This window comes from Medicago sativa, chromosome 5 (genome assembly GCF_051527215.1).
Source record: "Medicago sativa cultivar Bolivia chromosome 5, Bolivia_mono, whole genome shotgun sequence".
NCBI classification, from domain to species: Eukaryota; Viridiplantae; Streptophyta; class Magnoliopsida; order Fabales; family Fabaceae; genus Medicago; species Medicago sativa.
In genome coordinates this window covers 12,027,470-12,049,894 of record NC_140753.1, presented here as the reverse complement: position 1 = coordinate 12,049,894, position 22,425 = coordinate 12,027,470, and the positions used below count along the sequence as shown (strand labels likewise).

At 30.3% G+C, this 22,425-nt stretch overlaps 1 protein-coding gene and 1 long non-coding RNA gene across 14 annotated transcripts; both read left to right on the top strand.

The window, feature by feature from the left end:
- Window positions 1-1,289: 1,289 nt before the first annotated feature.
- Window positions 1,290-5,423, top strand: LOC146920082 (uncharacterized). Of its 12 annotated transcripts, none has more exons than XR_015011674.1 (8): window positions 1,290-1,463; window positions 1,653-1,835; window positions 1,937-1,974; window positions 2,073-2,132; window positions 3,443-4,356; window positions 4,437-4,548; window positions 5,034-5,108; window positions 5,194-5,423. It is a non-coding gene; the product is annotated as an uncharacterized LOC146920082 (long non-coding RNA). The 12 variants fall into 12 exon arrangements; XR_015011676.1 differs by having other exon boundaries at window positions 1,317-1,835; window positions 1,937-2,132; window positions 3,443-3,527; window positions 3,956-4,006; window positions 4,100-4,356; XR_015011675.1 differs by having other exon boundaries at window positions 1,317-1,835; window positions 1,937-2,132; window positions 3,443-3,527; window positions 3,956-4,006; window positions 4,095-4,356.
- Window positions 5,424-14,428: 9,005 nt separating this feature from the next.
- On the top strand, window positions 14,429-22,070 carry LOC146920081 (B-box zinc finger protein 18-like). 2 transcript variants are annotated; one of them, XM_085713481.1, is made up of 6 exons: window positions 14,429-14,610; window positions 14,754-14,870; window positions 20,183-20,279; window positions 20,369-20,484; window positions 20,809-21,054; window positions 21,848-22,070. In XM_085713481.1, the coding sequence occupies exons 2-6, from the start codon at window positions 14,778-14,780 to the stop codon at window positions 21,851-21,853; spliced, it is 558 nt and encodes a 185-aa protein (XP_085569607.1). In that variant the 5' UTR covers window positions 14,429-14,610; window positions 14,754-14,777; the 3' UTR covers window positions 21,854-22,070. The 2 variants fall into 2 exon arrangements, with proteins under 2 accessions (XP_085569607.1, XP_085569606.1); XM_085713480.1 differs by lacking the exon at window positions 21,848-22,070 and having other exon boundaries at window positions 20,809-21,238.
- The last annotated feature ends 355 nt before the right edge of the window (window positions 22,071-22,425 follow it).

Genomic DNA, 22,425 nt, shown 5'->3' with positions numbered 1-22,425 from the left:
AATTTTAAAAGTATTTGAATGAGAAAATTTAGTACCAAATCATTTTAAAAAATGAATTCAATTGTTTTAGATTAGAATTTTTAGGTAAAAAAAAAATTATAGTAAAATAATAACAATGTTATAATACCGTAAATTTATAGTAAATATATTTTGTTTATATTAATTTTTTTATTACTATTATTTTCCCCTAAAATTTGTAACAAAAAATATGTTAGTATTAATAATTAGTCAACGAATTCATAGTATTTTCATATTTTATTACAATTTTATATGGAGAAGTCAGTATTTTCTTAAATTTTAAAAGTATTTGAATGAGAAAATTTAGTACCAAATCATTTTAAAAAATGAATTCAATTGTTTTAGATTAGAATTTTTAGGTAAAAAAAAAATTATAGTAAAATAATAACAATGTTATAATACCGTAAATTTATAGTAAATATATTTTGTTTATATTAATTTTTTTATTACTATTATTTTCCCCTAAAATTTGTAACAAAAAAAAATCCCCTAAAAAATTCATTGTGACAATATATATCATCATAGTGTCATTAACTATTCTCATGTTTGGTCAAAAAACAAAATTCTCATGAATTATTTTCTTGTGTTAATATCAATAATTAGTCAACAAAGTTATAGTATTTTCATAATTTTTTAAATATTTGAATGAGAAAATTTAGTACCAAAGCATTTTAAAAATGGATTCAATTATTATTGATTAAAAATAAGTCTTTTAGGTAATTTTGTTTATAGTAAATTAGTAACAATGTTGAAATAGAATAATAAATATATTAATGTACCATTGATTTTTTTTAAAATAACATTAAGATATGTGAGTATTGAATTTTGTTCTTATCTTTTGGTGGTAGGTGGTTGAATTCATATTCGAGACATTATTATTGTCTTAAAAAGAGAATAACTTTTTATTTTCTTTCTTCTTATCATTTTTCAATTTCAAGAAAATATATTAAAATTACTTTTTTAGATAATTTAAGAAGCAGAATTGATTTGGTCAAAGAAAAGAAGCAGAATTGATAAAATATTCAAAACTTTATTATATCAAATATATTTATTTTCATTTAATATTTTTTATTAAAAATGAAAATATTCTAAATTTTCACAATTCTATTAACTAGTCAATATATCCTTTAAAGAAAAAATATATTTTCATTTAAGATGGTGACCCCAAAAAGATGTATAAAAGAATGAACAATTCTCTTCCACACACTTGTCAAAAAAAAAAAATCTCTTCCACACTCTTATTTAAAATGAGTTTAAGCTTCTTTTGTTTCATCTACTCTTCTTTTTCTTTTCTTTTTTTTATCAAAACAACTTCTTATTTTTTAAGGAATCAAAACAACTTCTTTTGTTTCATCAACTTTTTTTTTTTTTTATCAAAGCTAGTTTCTATTTTCATAGTTTCACCAATAGCCTCCAATACCACAAACTCTATCTTTGAACTTCAAGTTTGTTTCTCTTTCCACTCTCATCTTTGTTCAAATTATTTTTTGTAGGTTGTTTCATTAATATTTTAATTGAGTATGCCATAATTTTTTAGAATTATGAATATAATTGTCAACAAAACACATGTATGCATTTTATTGTTTTCATTTTTGGTGATATGTTAACAATTTTTTTATTGTATATTTGGATAGGAAAAACATGGAGGGGGAGCAACAAACATTAGTCAAAATTTGGACAAAGAGATAATTCTATTGAAAAAACAAATCCAAGAACGACTTGAATCAATCAAAGTGAGTTCAATAGAATGGTCGATTCTTTGAAATAGTACATAGATTGTCAGCCAAGTGGTATATCTTGTTCCCATTCAACTTCAGGTCCTTGTTTAATTCTCTATGATATGTAAGCATTTTTATTTATTATTATTTTTTTTAAAACGCTGATTTTTTTTTTGACAGATTAATAAACGTTTTTTTAGGTCAAATCAGATTAAGAAACGTTAACTGCTGTCTTACAGTATGTGTGTTAGCTTCCTCAACTCAATATACTAATCGTGATTTCCATAACCACCATCAATCTCACCGTTTCTCTTCCTTATCACACAATTGTTCCAGAACCTTTTTCACTCTCACAATCTTTCTTCTTCTTCATACCGCTCAAGGATTTCACCACAGGTACTTTTTACCCTTTTTATATTTTCGTAACTAATTTTAGGGTTTCTCTTTTTAACCAATTGATTTAATCACCGACTCTAATGTGATTATTAGTTGTGTTGAGTTTGTGTATATAAATTCTCACTCGATTTTCAACCCATGCATATCAGTAGTCATCATTTGTTGTGTGCTTCCTTAGATCTTACCATTTCCTTCGTTATTATGTCTTCCTTCAATCTTACCATGTTGTGGTCAATATTATTTAATTATTTACCATAATTAACATCAATTGAGAGAAGAGTGATGTTTCATAATTAACTACGGAGGATGGTATTTTTAGTAAACATTATGAAGAAGATATTATCAAAGAGCAAATGAATGACTTTTCCAAAATACAGAAATAGTTGTGTTTGTTGTCTGCATATATATCGGGTACTCCAAATAACTTTAAAATGACCGAACAAATTATTTTATTTGTGTGAATGAAACATTTAATAGTATAAGATTAAATGTTTCATTCATACAAATAAAATAGTGTGTTCGTTCATTTTAAAGTTATTCGGAGTACCCGATATATATGCAAATAACAGACACACCTATTTCTGTATTTTGGAAAAACTCATTCATTTGCTCTTTGATAATTTCTTCTTCATAATGTTTTCCAAAAATACACTCCTCCGTAGTTATCTGATGCATATGTGTGTTTTCCATTTGTATTTCTACAAATGATCTAAGAACTGACACAGACGATGAACGACACTTTGTAGGGGAAGGCTTTTGATGTTTTGTTTTTGCAATAGCTTGTTTTTGTTTTGTGATTGGCATATTGCTATGTCCACCCTCCATACAATTACCGACTTCTTTCAATTTTTGTGCTTGAACTGACATATTTCTAGATACATCCTTCATAATTATATTGCCTTCATGCAATTTTTGTGTTTGAATCTAAAATATTGTATAGTTAATGATTAACAAATGATTGAATAGTAAAATGAACATTTCTTGTGCATATCAATATACATGTTTTTTGTATGTGACCGACTCGTCACCCCTCCTAATCTCATCATTACCATTGCATTTGTATATTGCAGGATTCTATGTGTAATTGATTCAGTTAGTGATCAAACAATAAACTAAACGTTTCTAGCACAACAAAACCAAAACCACACATAAACAAAGTAAAAAAAAAATCTCCAACTTTTTCATATAAAGATTTTTTTTTTCTACTTTACCTCGAGATTCAGAAAAATGAGGTTTCTTGGTCATTCGACATATGATCCTATTGCATCACCAAATGTTTTAAGCTTCTCTTTTACTATTTAATATATTAGGAAGGAATATGAGGAACATGGTTCAATTGAGGAGGTATCCAGAAGTATTAGGAATGATTTCGAGGCTACTTGTTCAAAAATTCAGGTAAAGTAAAATAATTTTCAGAGATGAATATACATACTTCTTATAGAGCTTATTGGTGACAAACTCACACAACAGTAAACGTTGAGAAGTGGGTGGATTTGAACCCTAACCAAGCTTATCAAATGTGTTCAAGCAATGTTTTATCATCTGAACAAATTCTGTGAATCAAAATATGTAGGAGCGATGCAAAAACATCAAAGAAAATGGACAATATTCTGAAGATAATAGAGAAAATGAATCTCACACTGAGATATATTTGAACAGAAGTTTGAGTGCCAATTTAAAAAAAATTTGACCACCTTTTATGTCATAAGTGTTTGGTAAATACTTCAAAACTACCAGCATATTTTTTGCATTTTTTTCATTGCCCATGTTGTCTATCGTGATAATGAATATCTTGTGTCTTTATTTTTGTAATTTCTTTGTAGATCTTTTGTTGTACTTTGCACGAATACCCTGATCAACAAATTTAATATCTAGTAAGCAACAATGTTCTACATTCATTTCTTAACACATGTTTCCGTTAATTAATTAATTAACTAATTTAATGGTTTACTTTTGAGAAAGTAAAGCAACCAATTTGGTCAGGTGACAGAGAACCATGTGGTGATCATTGTTACCTTTATTATAAAGGTACCACAATTAGTAATATTAGGGATCAAAAGTTGGATGCTTCCCATGAAGAAACATATGTCATGGATGAAACATAATTGAAGCTCTTGTCTAACTCAATGGAAGGACAAGTTGAAGGGAAGTGTAGTGTATCAAATTGGAAACTTTTGGAAAAAGAATTATGTTTGAAGGGAATAGAAATGTTTGGGAAAAATAGGTATAAATCTTTTTCTATTTTTCACCTTACACTTTAAAACTATATTATATGTATTGTTATATGCAATTCATGCTATGCAGTTGCCTTATATCCCGGAACTTAGTTTTGAAGTTCATGACTTGCAAGGAAGTTGCTAGCTACATGTATGTTGAAGTTCCAATGCCACATGGATACATAAACGAAAATGAAAACGTAAGATATTATTATGAGTCTAGTGACATTATTAAGACATTATATAAATTATCCATATACTATATTTTCTTATCTACTAAAATATATTTGGCTTTATATATTTATTTGCAAGTACATTTTTACTAGTCATGTTAATAGAAGGTTTGAAATTGAAGGAAGTTAATGGGCGAGTAAGGAATAGAAAAATGTAGTTGAAAAGATTGGGATTCATGTAATAGTTAGTGTTTTAGTGTGTCATATATTACCATTAATCAAGACAAGATAACAATGTCTTCAACCCGTTTCTTTCTTAACTGCAAGTAACTTTGGAAGTAAAACATTATTCAATTGCTTCATTTTCTTTGCTAAGATTTCAAAAGGTGAATCATATGAGTTTCTAGGAAATATAGATAACAAAGATTTGAGAATATATAAGTGTCATGATTCTACACCCAAATGTTCGTTTTTTGCCTCATTTTTTTTTTTTTCCTTTTTGGGCATTTTAGGTTGAACTCATAGAACCCCAGCAAGGAAATTCAAAGAAAAGGAGAGAAGGATGACAACATGCAAATTGAGCTCAGGTATATAGAAATGTTAATTTATATTACCCTTACTATTTAAATAATAACCATTCTAATGATCTTTGATTAAATATGTATATTTCAGGAAGTTGAAGAAAGATGTCATTATCTCAGTGAATTACAAATAACTTATGGCCCCAAAGGTGCCGTTGATTCTTTGTTTATCCCTTATTTCATGTTATAAGTTTTTCAGATGAACATCTACTATTTTAGCTTTCAATATTTGCTATTTTAGTCCAATAATATTTGGGATTTTGTGGTTTGCTTATTGCCTTTTGTTTTGAATAAATTGCAACATTATCATGGTGTGCAAAATATGTTTTTTTTTTAAAGTGTCGTCCATATGGCTTGGATTGAAGAGTTGTAGGCAAAGATAAGGCTGTTATTTTTTCCACCCTCCTCTCTTCTCGCACGCCGTTTCAATATTCTGAAAATACCCCATTAGTAATATATATAATTTGAACGGGTTCAGACCCCAAGGAAAAAAATATGAATCAAACAACAATAAATCAATGGAATGTGACATTTTCTTGTGTTTGATGTTTAAAAAGGCTTGAAATGTCATGATTTGGGGAAGAAAAAAAAACCTTCAAGAATCATACAATGTGGGAAGTTCGGATTTTGGGTGGTGAGAGGGAAAATTTAGTGAAAAACCTAATGGTTGAAAATGAGAGAAGTTTCTTGGTTAGGATTATATAATCCAAATGGATGTATTTTGGAAATTTGGTAGGGCACGTGACAAGAGAGGAGGGTGGAAAAAGGAACAGCGCTTAGATAGATGAGTAAAATAACAACTCATTCAAAAATGTAAAGGGTAAACATGAATGACTTAAAAGCAGAGACTAAAAGTGTAAACGAAAAAACTTTTAGGAGACTAAAAGTCAAAGAAAAATCTAGAGAGAATAAAATGAAAAGTTAGAATATTTATAAGGATCAAAGAAATATTTAACCCAAATATTAAAACATCGATTTAAAATGAGAGTAAAAGGATTCATTTTGAAATATTATTGATCGATAAAAGAAATATATAAGACATTAAGCCGAAATATATGTTTGGAGGATTAAAAACATTTAAATATTTATTTAGTTTGTTATATTATAAGATGTTATAGCTACTTAGTTTTTATTGAAAGAAGATTATTTTTTGTACGAAGGGACTCAAAAATCGATTGTAGAAAGGTTTACCGTTTATTCATTCGTCCAATCTTGATTTAAACGACCTAGATAGATTTCAAGCATTAGATATTGTTTTAATTTCTTTAAACTCAATTTATTGTGCTTAGTAAATTGTCTGGTTAAAATTGGACGACACCCAACTACTAGTCTTGTGAATGTAAGTGACCCTGGCAAATCTAGACTCCGTTATTAGCATTTGTCTTCATGAAATGGTCACAAGATTCATAATTCATGATTGCTATTTTTACTCTTACAAGAGATTCTCGCAATTGAATACGCCCTATTAAATTTTGGGGTTAATTATGTTTCTAGTCCCTGTAAAATAGCGACCTTGTAAGTTTAGTCCTTACTTAATTTTAATAGCATTTTTAGTCCCTAATTTTGTTTTTTTGCCCTGAGTATTAGTCCTTATTCAATTCAAATTTGTTTAATTTATGCTTAAACTCTTAAATTTTTGAACAATTTTTTGCAGACATGTTTAGAACATTACTAAAAGTTCCTCCGCAAAAAATTATCGCAAAATTTGATTTCTACATCCAGATTTTATTACTTTTTATCTTTAACTTTTGTCGTTTTAAAAAATTCATATTTAATTCATTTCATGTCTGAAAATTCTAAATTTTAGTAAACGAACATTTCATAGTGTTCTAATCTTGTCTCAAAAAAATCGTTCAAAAATTTAAGAGTTTAAGGATAATTAATCAAACTTTGTTTTAGCAGGGACTAAAATTATAAGTAAATTTTTTTTTATAGGGACTAAAAATGCTATTAAAATTAAGTAAGGACTAAACTTACAAGGTCACTATTTTATAGGGACTAGAAACATAATTAACCCTAAATTTTGTTACACGAGGATGGGCCCAATCGTAGGTTAAACGGCTTAAATGAGACGTGTGGAATAATTTGAGAATGAGGTCCATAGTTCAAACTCTCGCTACTAACATAATATACTAAAAATAAACATTTGTCTCTCATTCTTAAAAAAATAAAAACATTTGTCTATCAAACAAATATAGCCACAGTACCAGGGATAACAATTGATGATTGCTATACTAAACATAAGTTTTCTACAATATGGTTTTGTGCATTGTACGAACGTTGAACTTGTTAAGAAGAGATTAGTAGAAAAGGGGATGAGGTATGTTACAGCTTTGGTAGAGGATGAAGGTGTTGGGTTTGATTGTCAAGTTTCTTAAATAAAAAAGAAGGTTAAAAAATATTAGTTATTAGAAAAGTCCCACATCGCTTAGTTTGGTGAAGCAATGGGAAGACCAAGGCTATATATTGAACCTAGGTTCTTTGTTTTTAGATGCACTAGTCAGTAACACTTTAAGCTTATATCTGACTTAATTTAAATATTTGCTTTGTGAGAGTGTGGTTATATCCGACTTAGTTTAAATATTTGTTTTGTCAGAGTGTGGTTGTACTAGGGCCATGGGGGTGAGAGTGAGAGAAGTTTGTAAAAAATTTCACATAGTAATAATTCTCTAGTTGTCAGTTTAGACAACGGTAGTAGATTTTTCTCCGATTTTGGAGTTTCCACGTTATATTCTTGTGTTATGATTGTGTTTATTTTTCTTCTTCAGCCCTTTTATTGAGTAGAATTCAAGGTGGATCAAGTGATTTTCCTTGAACCTAATGGCTGACTGAGCTATGCAACTGTGAGACTATGACAATCATTCATGTTTCTTCATGCTTTGCCTCTTTCAAGCCTAGAAGAAACCATAACCTTAAGAGATCAATTTCCAATTCCAAGTGTGGATTCATGGAGAATGCTATGATGGAAAGATTGAGCATGGACATGATGAACTTCACGTTTTAAAATGTCAAAAGTGGATAACATTAAATTCACCTCCTTTTTTTTGTAATATAAGATAAGAAAAGTTTGCTAATTAAAATTAAGAATGTAAAATTATTAGTCTTGGTTTAATTGTGAGGGAATAGTGGTCCAAGGAAAAGCTGTACTGTATTTGTATTATGTGGTGTTTAAAATAATAAGAAATCGTGAGATTGGTCTATTTGTATTTTATGTTCACACGTGGATTTGTTTCTTTTCAGATAAGCACGTTAATAAAGATTAGGATAAAGTTATGTGAAGATGTAATGATTATGTATATGATGCAAATGTACTTTTAATTGATATTTAAGTTGTGTTTGATTTATTAAAAAATGAATAATAGGATATGACAACTTCAGTTTTATAATGTTTGATTGTAAAATTATTTGAGGGAGTAAGAGAAACTAGGAGGTAAGAGATAGAACAAAAACTTAAATTATTGTCTTTTACTATATTACAACACAATCTTTTATTTCAAGTACAAGTTATCTAAAATACCAAAACAGTATTTTGTCCACCAAAAATCGTATAAGACAAAAAATTATTCAATACCATAAATGTTTGTTTTATTTGTTCTATATTTTGTTATGTTGTTCAGTCTTGTGTTGTTTACTTTTTTTGGCAGATTAAACGTAGCATTAAATTTTCATTTCATTTTGAATTATATGTAAAATGAGGAACTTCCTTTATGTAATACAACTTGGAAACTTATATTTTGAAAACAAATGTTTGGATTTGTAATGTATAATTAGGTAATTTTTGCAATTGTATAAATCACTGTATAATGTTTTGTAGTATGTACTGGTCTATAATACAAGATGTATTAGTTTCCTTAGTTTTGACTATTGTACTATAAAATTATATGAAAGATATGGCTGAACAAATGAGACATGATCGACCTCCAGGGAACCAGAGTGCAAACACCGATGAGGATAAGTGGACTCAAATGATGCCGCAACAACACCAAATGATGCGAATGTTGCAACAACAGTGGATGATGGTGCAACAAGCGCAAGGTCAACATCAACGTACCACCCCCTATCAGAGAAAGGAGGTCGTAGCTTCAGGAGTTTTGCAAAATTAAGCCGAAACCATTTGAATGGAGCCGAGATCCTTTGAAAGCACATAGTTGGTTAAAGAAGATAGAAAAGGTATTTAAGATGGTTCTTTGCATAGAGGATGAGAAAGTTATCTTTGTTGACCTTTCCTGCTCATAACGAGTTCAAATTCAAACTAGGATAATCATTAATCATATTTTAGTTGTCTCTCGGCTGAACATCTGATTATCATGACTCATTCCCTTAAAAACATAATGTTACCAAAAATATTATTGAAAATTGGCTCAAGAATTGGATGTTGAAGCAATGGAAAAATCTACCCCCATCGTTTACCAAGAATTGGCTCAAGAATTGTTTACCAAAAATATTATTGAAAATTGGCTCAAGTATAGTAAGGTATAGTACTATACTATTACCTACCCCCATCGTGGCACGATGGATGGAAACGCGACACGATGTCACGGGTTTCTGAACACTATTTAAGGTTTCATTCTTCAAGTTTTTTTTCGTATAGTGACTTAGAGAGAGAAACTTGGGAATACAAAGGAGTTAACTTTATGGTTGAGTGTCTTTGTAGTGAGGTTTTCTTGGGTTGGAAAACATTGTAAACACCTTGGGTAGTGAGATTTCACCATTGGAAGGATCAAAAAGCTTCCTTTTGTGTTTTTTTTTAGGATTCATTGAGAGTGTGGGTGACTTGAGAAATAGGTAGAAATTAGGTTTTGTTCTTTGTGAGCTCTTATGGTAATTTCTTGTAACCCCTTTGTATTACTTTCATCTTAATGGATTGAAGAGTTGTTCTCTCTCCAAGAATATGTCATATTGGACCGAACTTGGTAAACAGTTTTTGGTGTGTTTGTTCCTTTTCTTTCATTGTTTATCTTTATTGCTTAGATTATGCTTGTGGTGTTGATCTACACTTAGATTTAGGTCTATTTGTTGTTGTCGCTTGAGACTACTTTACTCATTAATTACTAATTCCTTTGCTCCATACATCTTTGTTTTCATTTGTGTGATTTTGTCCGAATTCACAACAAATATGTTATCATAATCGCATAGTAAACTATAAGTGCTTCTTGTGGTAAAGCAAATATGTGATCAAGTGGTTAGTGAATTCATTACTCTTTCATCCATTGTCGTATTAGTAACTGTTGATTAATTTTTATTATCATAAATATTAAATAGAAAATATAATACCTTATAAGTGTTGTGTGGTATATACTGCTTCTCATTTTTTACAAGTGTTACATATACTGTTAATTAGAGAGTAAAAGAAAATAAGACATAGAAAATTTAACTGACTGCCTAACTACGTGTTCTCTTGAAAAATCATAATCCAAATCTCTTGTTAAACTTGTACTCCCTCCGGTCTCAAATATAAGAAAAAATTCATTTTTTAGGTTCATTGAATAATTAATGTATCTGTTTTACAATGTAGACCACATACATTAACTACTCGATAAATCTAAAAAAGAAATATTTTCTTATATTTGAGACCGGAGGGAGTAGCTTTCAAAATGTGTGAGCCTTCTCTAAACATAAATGATGTAGAACAACTACTTTAGAGGTTTTGAAGACAAACTGAATATAATTCTTTCTAGGAGCCACAATAATTGTGGATTTATTATTAATGTCCTCCTATTTATGGACCCGTGAACAGTAATCTATAGTGTATTTAATTTGTTTTTTTGCTCAACTATGGAAAGTTAATTAAAAATGTTGAGTCTTTCACACGTCACCCTTCACTACCATAGATATCAATCCAAATCCACCAAGCCCTCTAAACTGCAAATAATTTATTGCACGAGAAAATATTTGCAATATTTTGTTTCGCTAAAAAGGGAAATTATTTTTGACAAAATCCCAAAAGGGAAGTTGGGAGATAAGCAAGTTGAATCATTAATCTTCTTTTTCATAAAATAATTAAATAATAATCATAAAGGACACGTGTCAATGGTGTCCTAGAATTTTTAGGATTTTCAATTGAGTGAGTCACATTTGGATTTTTGTCATCATCCACATATTCCGCATTTATATATCTACATTGTTAGATAAAGAATGGACAATTTATTAAAAAAAAAAAGATAAAGAATGGATAACACTTATTTTGAAATGAGTAATGATATTTTGACATCTATTTGACGACAACTTTGTTGACAACCTTGTTTTTCTCACTTCTTATTGGTCAAAAACAATGGAGAGAGAAAAAGGAAGAGAGAGGATAACAACATCATGTGAGTATGAGAGAGAAAGTTGTCCAAAAGTTGTCAAAAAGTGGTTGTCAAAATATGATTTCTCTTTTGAAATAAATTTTAAAGTTGATCGAGTGAGCAATAGAAAATTAAATCGGTTAGTGGGGATATCGTATATTATATACTCTATATGGATCGGGATACAAAACATCTACTTATTTATCTTTAAAAGATGAATTTCTAACCAATAAACTTCTTGACAAAAAAAAATTAGTCTTTGTCTTTAAATTTTAATTCAACCAACAATATCAATATTTTTAAGCTGGATACATTGATTTTGGACACAAGATCTCACAATTGTGAATGAATAAAGTGGAGAATAAAGTGGAGAATATTAGTCACTTCGTGAAAATCAATGTGAATAAAAATCAAGTGACTAAAAATCATTAAGATGGATACATTGATTTTGAAAATCAATGTGAATAAAGATCCGTACAAATTTTAGTCACTTCGTTTACAACCAAAAAAATTTATTCATCCTTTTTTATATGAATAAAGTGGAGAATATTAGTCATCCAATCTTTATTCAAATATAATTTTAAAGTTGATTTAGTAGAATTATAATTAGTTGGTGAGAAAAGACAAGTTGAATTACCAACTACGGTTTTCGTAACAAAATATAGAACTCGTGGAGAAAAAAATAGCCACATCTAAATCACTTATTATACTAATAATTTTTTTATATATATAAGTGTTTTTAGCTAATTAGCGATAATGAAGAAAAAGAGTTTAATTTTAATACATTGTAATGTAAAAAAATTATATTGTTAACAAATTAAAACCAATTCCTCAAAAAACAAATTAAAACTAATTATGTTTTTTGAGGGGAAAGTTAAATATTTTTTATGAGGGGAAACTTAAGATGTTTTTTTTGGTTACCAACAATAAATTGGTCTATGTGGTAAAGAATTTGGGCTCTTTAATTAGATGATCAAGGGTTTGATCATTGACTCCTACGCATGAAAAAATCTGATTAGGATAAGAGAACTCACTTTATGTGCCCTATAGACTCCCCGACAAAGATTAGTCACCATTAAGTGACAGTGAAAACTGCGTATTGATAACATAGGAACCAATATATTTGTGAATTAATTTTTGAAAGAAATAAAATGTACATTTAAGAAGAAAGGTAAAGGTAGTATATTTGAAAATTTCTCTTACATTATTCTCTACATCTTTGATAACTTTATATCTCTTAATTCTCATTGTTCTTTAAAAAATAACAAAATTATCAAGAGAGATAGAGAGCGGTATTAAATATAATAAAGTTAGAAGTATGATGTAGAAAATATGAGAAAAGGCGATTCAATTCTAATTGGATCCTCTCATTCCATTTTTCTCTTGCTCTTTTCTCCAATTCTCTCTAAATCTTACTGTTCTTTCATTATAAAATGATGATTTTACAATTAAAAGAGACAGTAAGATTAAAAGATAGTTAAAAGAGAGATGAAGAGAAAAATAAAAAGGAAGGATCCAAATTGAGCAAATAGTCACTTTAGTCCTTGACTTTGCACCTCGCTGTCACATAGGTCTCTGACTCAGGATTAAATACAAATAAGTCCTTGACTCTACACTTCCGTTATCACTTTAGTCCCTGCCGCTTAAAAAATCTGTTAAGTGATGATGTGGCACGCTGACAAGGAGTCTGACGTGTCACAGGGACTAAAGTGAAAGTAAAAAATGATCACTTTGGTCCCTGAATCGAAAATCAATATCCTCATTTTACTGTTAGATCCCTGACTGTGTGTACTTACTGTCAGTTAGGTCCCTGAATCGAAAATCAATATCCTCAATTTACTGTTAGGTCCCTGACTGTGTGTACTTACTATCAGTTAGGTCCCTGACATTAAACACGAAATTTCACTAAGATCCCTGGCAAGTTGTTAGTTTAACATGCTACTTACTCAACACTAAGGTATTTGTGCTAAATATCAAAATATTATTATAACACTTATAAAAATGATTCCATAGTTTAATAACAAATGTTTCCATAACATAACTATTAAGTCATTAATGTCAACCATAGAGTAAGTAAAAGATTGCACCATATTTGGGCATATAATTCAACAAGTCATTACATAATGATTCAGCAAAATATTAAACAAAATATCGCACCACAGTTGTGCTTATAATTTAGCAATTTCGGTACATAAATAAACTAACAAACATCACATAGTTGGCCTCGGACCCCTTGGAGTTGGCATGAAAGATGTAAGCATTTGTAGTTCATTCAGACGTGCATTTGGATTTTGACCCCTAATTTCGTGTTTACTATCAGGGACCTGACTGCCAGTAAGTATACACAGTCAGGGACCTAACAGTAAATTGAGGATATTGATTTTCGATTCAGGGACCTAACTGACAGGAAGTATACACAGTCAGGGATCTAACAGTAAATTGAGGATATTGATTTTCGATTCAGGGACCAAAGTGACCATTTTTTTACTTTCACTTTAGTCCTTGTGACACGTCATACTCCTTGTCAGCGTGCCACATCATCACTTAACAGATTTTTTTAACGGCAGGGACTAAAGTGATAACGGAAGTGTAGAGTCAGGGACTTGTTTGTATTTAATCCTGAGTCAGGGACCTATATGACAGCGAGGTGCAGAGCCAGGGACTAAAGTGACTATTTGCTCAATTCGATCCCCAATTTGGTAAAATTTAGTGAAAAGATCTCATATTTATTTGAGTGGTTAGAGAGAGAGGGAGGGAGGGGCATGCATTAAAAGGCAAATATTTAGGGTGGACAACAATAAGTAAACAAACAAAAATATATGAAAATGGGTCCCATGTGAGATAAGTGAAGTAGTGGGTGAGAATGAATGAAGAGTTAGTGTCAACCCCAAATTGGCTTTGAACTTGTGGCTACCAAGTAACATCATAGTTGACAACACAACACAACATTCAACAAACAATACTCTCTCTCTCTCTTCTCTCTTCTTTCATATTCATTTATTATTATTATTTGTGTTTGTGTCTCTCCAAAGCTTTCTCACTTCTCAAAAATCAAAAGAAAAAAAAACCCTTCAACCCAAACCAAAAGGTCCCCCCAAACTCCTTCAAAATCCTATAACTTTCCATCATCAACAACCTCCATCTTCATCAAACTTCATCACAACCCAACATAGTTTTTTTTGATAAAAAACAAAACTTTCTTACAAACCCACATGGATTTGGTGAATATCTGTCTTTTTTTTTTTCTTATCTATTTTTTATTATTATTATTTTAAAGTAGATAATTCAGGTGGTTTTTTATTTCTTTTCTTGTTCTATATCTGACTTTTCAACTATGTTTCTATTTTTTGTATTGAAAATGAAGCAATGAAAGTTAGAGAGTTCAATTATGCGAACGCTTTGTGATGCTTGTGAGAGTGCTGCCGCTATAGTTTTCTGTGCTGCTGATGAGGCTGCACTCTGTCGTGCTTGTGATGAGAAGGTAGCTTATCATCAATCTTTGATTTCATTTCTTATAAATATTATTTATTTAATTTCATGTTAATCATTGACCATCAATTTTTTATAATTGGATCTTTTTTGTAAGTGTAATGTTTCATTATTAATGTAGCAATATTGAAATTTTGAATCTTGCTTCATTTGAATGAGTCCATTTATGTTGGATTAGGTTAAAGATTGGATTGGACCACTTGCAATTTAGTTTCATAATTCATAAATACTAGACCATCGACCCGTGCTATCGCACGGGTCATATTAATAGTAATAATTGGCAATGAAATAAAAAATAATATAAAAGTGCGATGGCAAGTCATTTTATAATGAAACATCTACTCTGCGAATATAACATAATATTGAAATAGCATGAGTCGTTTAACACAAAAAGTTTGACACTTTGCTAATACCTTTAAAATGAACATATGTCGGAAAAAATAAATTATACAACGAAGTACTACACATTACAAAAAACTTTTTTATAAACCACATTCGATGTAACATTGGTATCTTCACCGTCTTCATAATTTATCAAGATCTTCAAACCATCTCTTGAAGTAACCCTTGATATTGCAACATACAATTGTCCATGTGAAAAAACAGGAGAAGGTAAATAGACACTAACATTTTTTAGTGGCTAACCTTGGCTTTCGTTGATAGTCATTGCAAATGAAACAATTAACGGAAACTGATCTTTGGATATCAATGTTGATAGTTTTTTGTTATTTACAAATGATATACTTTATTTATTAATTTTTTTTTTGGTGCATCATATACTTTATTACTTATCCTCATTGAACATGTAACACATTCTTTCGGTCTTTGGAGTGCATTTTATCCTCCAAGCATTTCTTTAGTGTTTAATGAATCATCATATTTTCCTTTATGTTCTTATTATACATTTAACTTTGGATATTATTTCTCAATTCCTTCCGCAGAATTTTCTTTTGATAGTAATGGGGAAATTTTGCTAAAATTCATCAATGTATCTCAAACTTTTTAACCAAGGACTAACAATTCTTATGTCTTCCACATCTAGAGTGGTTGTTGCCTGTTATCATGAATTAGTTGTTGCCAAGTTATACTTATGTCAATCGACTTGTATATTGCATATGAGCATCTTTAAGGATTAACAAAAGTTTATTCTCTAAGCTAATGGTAGTTCACTTTCATAATTGATTATTCGCACAGGACATAAATTATAATGTCATAAAAAATATGAACATAAATTTATTCCTCTCGTATTTTTCTTTAATCGATCCTCACAGACCACAAATCAAACCTGCACAAAAGAAACTAAAATATTGTCAGAACTCCCAATTTAAAATAGCAAATCCTTTCAATGGTCCTTGTAAATGTTCAACAATTTTGCAACCGAACTAATGTTCAACACTTTCAATCTCAAAAGCAACCAAACTTGATTGAAGGAACAACAAATTTCAATAAGCATTTAGAATATTCATGTGAAAAGTCTACACATACAACAATTTTGCCGACTTAATGGCTGAACAATCTGATCCTTCAATTATGCTTAAAACATCATGCAATGCAAAACAAAAATTCAATCATGCAAAATAAAAGATTGACTACCCATTGTTCATTTTGAAACCATCACCAACAACAATATCATTCTATACACCAGTATAGTTGAGTTAGTTCAAGTGGTTCTCAAGAGAACAATCCAATTTGAGCTTCATAAGCAATTTGATTTTTCCTGCAACTTCATTCCCATAACACAATAAATTGAATGTGGTCAAGAAATTGATATACATTTTGCTCAAACATATAATTAACGAACCACCATATCACAACATAAATTAGAATACATAAATAAGAATATAAAAGAAGACATAGATAAGATGACATAAATAAGAAGACATCTTTTTCATTAAACTACTATTAAACTATAAGAAAATAGACATAAGAGCCAAGATATTAATTGGTCGGTGAGCAAACCAATATAATTGAGTGTCCTCTAATGATAAAGGTAAGAAAACTCCTAATGCTTACAAACCATTCTGCAAAATAAAGTGGATCAAATGAGTATGGTTTATAGGAGTATAACAAAATCAACTTAGAAAAACTGAAAATAAAAGTGAATATATAAACTAAAGAGAAGAGTAGAAGGAAAAAAAAATAAGCAAATGATTTAATCTACATGACTATGTCTTGTGTAAATCCCGCTACACAAAAAAAAGTACCTTGATACAAAGCAAGCCATAAGTGAAACAACAATCAAATTTCAATGTGAGCTAAATATCCTGCATAGCATAAGCAAACTCAACATCATTGTGTTAGGTTAATATTGTAGTACCCATCAAATAAAATATATTCTTTAGCAACATTGAAAGGAAAAAATTGGAAAATTCTGCATTTAAGCCAATTAATATATTTTTAAAAATAGCAATGTTGTAGAAAAATACCTGAGAAAAATACCTCTATTGGAGGATGTAATAATTCCCTAAAATACTGAGTCAATATGTTAGCAATCCCTAACAAAGAAAACCAAATGAAAATTAGCTCATGAGGCTTTTCATGCTAAATGAAACCACATAACAGAAGAGATTGAGGGCTATATAGAGAGGTAAAGAGAAAAAGGCACAAAAAATACACTAAAAAGAAAGTAATATTTGCAGAATGGAAACAACTTTGGTACCTAGAGACCACATCAACCTAAGAGATTACAATCAACCATCAGCCATCAGAAACTGCATTTGATTGTAATCCAGTAAGTAAGAAAAAACTCACTTTATTCCCAAGCAAGTTGCTTATATAAGAAAGCTAAAGCTATCATCAGAAACTGCATTTGATTGTCGTGCATTTTCTGTTTTCTCTATTTCTTTCTTAACAGCCAACCTTCTACCAAAATCAAAGGATTCCATACTCTATATGAGCATCACTTTTTGGAGATATTGAGCAACCTATCAATATATCAATTCACTCACCTATCACATTTCCAAAAAACAATAAGAGAAACAACAAATTGTTTGAATTAGAAAAAATATGAAAAAAATAAAATAAAAAGGATTCGTGCATCACAATTTAAAAAAGGTATGGCAGTGAGAAACAGAACATATTGATTCAAATGAGCTTAAAAAAATATTTAGAATCCATTACTCATGAAAATTGCCTAAATTGTTTATCTCAAAATCTATCATTCGTACTACCAAAATATTTCTCCAATCGATATGAAAAGTCGATACCAAAGAGAAATTACAGAAGTAATAATTAGAAAATAGAGATATAAGTCAGTGTCAGAAGAAAACATGAGATATTTCTTCATCATGATGGCGTGTCATAGAATGGGAAGGATGAGAATTGAAGAGATAGTGGGAGAAGAACAAATGATCAGGAAATAGAATGGAAAAAGAAAGGATTTGCATACTCACGCAAATGAAACATTGCTTTTCTCAAATTTATTAACGGAAAAAGAAAGGATTTGTCAAAAGATGAAACATTGCATACTCACGCAAATAATTAGGTTGGAAAGGATAGGAGCGATCTGTTTAAAGGAAATAATAGGAGTGGTTTGTTTTTTTTTTTTTTAATGTTTATCTGTTTAGTAGGAAACGATTCTTAGAGTGCAAACAAAATAGGAACAATCTGTTAATAGAAGTGATTTTTTTATTTTTTTTATTTTTTATGTTTATCTGTTTACCAGCAAATGATTTTTGTCTTCCAAACAAATAGGAGCAATTTGTTAATAGGAGTGATTTGTTTTTTTTTTTTTCATGTTTATCAGTTTATCAGCAAAATAGAGTTTTCTTATAGGAATGTAGCTAATCAGAAAAATAGATTTTTTTTTATGATTATCGATTTTATTTGTACGATTTTTGTGTTGAAAACAAAATAGGAGGAAACTGTTATAGGATGGACTCCGTTTAGTAAAAGGTGTGAAAATTAGGGCCGATTTGTTTCAACAGAAAAATAGGGTTGATAGGGAAATAGGAGATTAGGTCCAATCTGTTTCAACAAAAAAAATAGGGTTAATAGGGAAACAGGAGATTATGTCCGATTTGTTTCAACAAAAAAAGGGTTAATAGGGTTAAACAAATCAGAATTAAGCTTTAGGGTTAAAACAGTAAATTTATGCAATAGGATTTAGGTTAAAATTAGGGCTAAAATAAGCTTTCGGGTTAACTTTTATAGATAAAGTGATATTATAAAGAAGCATGGAAAGAGTGGCATTCTTATATATGTAACAGGGATAGCGCACACAAATCAATCTATATAAAGAAGTGCACAGAAAAAAATTAAATAAGAGACCAAAAACACAAAAGTACAAAAGTTTAATTATAAGCAAAGAACATTATACAAATCAAGGAAAAGGATAGTTGAACAAAGAGGAAAGTATACTCACAGTTTCGACGTCATAGTCGACGATGTATGTTCTGTATTTGAGTTGTAGCTTGTTGATTGCCTTGTCATAATCTGAAATTGGGTTTGTTAATAGAGGTCCTGTCAATGAAGGAGAGTGAAATATTGGTTATGCATAAATTGCAAGGAAACAAAAATAATATAAACATCAGCAAAAAATAGTTACATAAAACAGCAAAAATAATAGCAGTTAGGCAGTGATAGGATAGGAGATTTTCCATGTTTCTTCCAGCCATAGGTCAAGAAAAGGAGAACGAATTTTTGTTAGGGTTGGAAACAATATAGGAAGCAAGTCTTTTGTCTGATTTGCGGCTTTATGTGTGATAGGAAACAACTTATACGCCAAAACAACAATTTGAGATATTTCCGTATTTTTTTCTCATCTTTATCTGTTTATCTGTTTTCTATTTGCGTGTTTGATCTGTTTGTGGTTTCGGAAGAATTGTGCACAGATGAAAACAAAAAAAGCCTTATTTGTAGCGCAAACAGTTAGGGTTTAGCGGAAACACCCATGTTTGTAGCGCAAAGAGATGAAAAGCCTTATTTTTCTTTTAATTTTTCTTTTTATTTTTCATAATTAAAGTTTGGAATAGGGTAAAACAGTAATTAATATCATTAGGGCTTCTGAAAAATTAGGGCGAAAATTATAGCTTGGGGCAACTTTTATATATAGTATGATAATTCGATTTGATTTGATATTTTTTGTGGACTTTGTGTAAATTCAAAATCTAAGGTGTACGCTCAGCCGTAAGAGTTTGACCTTATAAGCTAAAATCGTCATTACTGAATAATTTCTCCTTCTCGATTTTGTTTAAAGAAATCCAAGTTAGTTTTAAGTATAATCTGGTATTGGAATTTGATTGATTTTCCTGGTCAATGTCTTTCAACTAATGGTTCAAAGTTTGCAACTTTTGGAAATTGCAGGTTCATATGTGCAATAAGTTAGCTAGTAGACATGTTAGGGTTGGTCTTGCAAGTCCGAGTGACGTGCCGCGGTGCGACATATGTGAGAATGCCCCTGGTAAGAAGTTTCTTCTTTTGATCCTTGTAGTGTTGTTCTTCTGATGTTTTTCGTTGCTTATGAATTTGTTTTTCTCAATCTCGTTGCAGCTTTCTTCTATTGCGAAACAGATGGAAGTTCCCTTTGTTTGCAATGTGATATGATAGTTCATGTTGGTGGTAAAAGAACGCATGGAAGATATCTTCTCTTTAGGCAAAGAGTTGAGGTGTGTCTATCCTTTATCCAAAATGAATTAGTCTTGAATTGATTATAGTAATTTTAATCCTTGAATGTGTGAGGCAGTCACTACAGTCCCTCAATGTATCAAAATTATTATAAAAGTATACCTGAATGTGTCTTTTATTAGTCAGTTTGGTCCTCAGATGTATCTTTTGTTAGTCACTTTCGGGGTTGTTTTTGAAATTTTGATACGTTCAGGGATTATAGTGACATCGTTTCACACATTTAGGGACTAAAATGATTGTTTACTCTCTTGAATTTTTCTTCTTCATACCTTCAAATGTATGTATAATACCTCTTTGTTTCATAGTTTCCAGGCGATAAACCTAGTAATGCAGACAACCCGGCTTCACAACCTCTAGATCCAGGTGATATTAAAAGAGGACAAAGTCCACTTCCTAAACAAAAAATGGGAGAGAAGCAACAAAATCATAGGATGCCTCCGGTTCCAACTTCAGAACCTAATGCTGATGGGAATTCTAAGATGGAAAATAAATTGATTGATTTGAACATGAAGCCTAACAACAGAATACATGAACATGCATCAAATAATCAGGTTAGAGTTCATGGGAAGTAAACTTTGTTCTGCTGGTTATAAATTTCTGCTGTGATAAATGTGTGTGTTTAACATAAATTAGATACTGCAAAATATACTTAGTGAAATTGATAAACGTATTGGCTGTTGCTACTGGTACACATTAATCACGCTAAATATGAATAATTTCTGGTTAGTTGTGCTAGATTCATCTCTAATGCATTAAATATAATGAACTTGTTTGTATAGCTAATGTAGTTATGATTGGGATATAGGACTGATATTGCGAAGTGATGTGATTGTTGAATTTATGATTATCTACAAATAAAACTTGTCGCGTTTGAACTTGAATTCATTCTTCCAAAATTTGAGCTAGTCCAATGAATGAGCAATCATCCACCTTGATGGATCCAGTTCCACTATTTCATCTCATCTTGTGAAATCAAATGACCAGCTTTACTTAAAGAGACATCAACAATAAAACTTGAGATGAATCCTCTCTACTGATGCATTCTACAGAAATTAACATTGCAAGGACAATATCCATGTGTTTATGATTGTGGTTTGAAATATTACCTTAAAAAGTTTCTATGTAAAATATATCTTGAACTTTTGCGGATTGGTTCCTTATTATTTTGTTATTTTTCCGAACGACAAACCATTCATCTTTCTGTCTTCAATGCAATCATCCAATGACAGGATAAAGTAGAACCTTTTAAGCGCGTGTTTGATTTACCATTACACGTTGCAAAGCATGTGTGATTGACATACATGCATCTCATGAATATTAATGTTGTTTTGTTTATCTTGGCAGCCATAGGTTGTGCTACAAGGCAGTCTGATTCCGACAGGATCTTACATCAGAAATCTACCATAGATCGTGCTACAAAGCAATGCGAGTCTAAAGAATTTGTTCTCTCATGTAGGAATTTAGCTTTTTAGTTCAACACATAGAATCTGTACTGCAAAGCATTGTTTATTATACACCTCTGACCCCCTTTCAATGAATAGTGTGTTGAAATTTGTTTTTGGTTTCAGTTTTGTATGTGACATTTGTGCTCCCCCATGACATAGAGGATAATACTTCTTTTTCAAAAAATTAAAAAATAGGAAATGTGTTTAGCCAAACTACAATTGATGGCAGAAATCAAAGGACCGCTGCCTTGTTTCTGTCGTTGTTTGTGAATTATTGAGCATCTATCTATCAATTTCTAAAATACACCATGCATGATTTAACAACCATGATGAAGACTTGCACGGCTATAATATGTTTCTTTCTTTAGTTTTTTTAACACCATGCGTGTGAATACTTATGAATCTTAGTTTGCTACTGTGAGAGTACTGCTCCTTCTACTAGACTTAACCCTGGTTAGTTCATGGCTATAATATGTT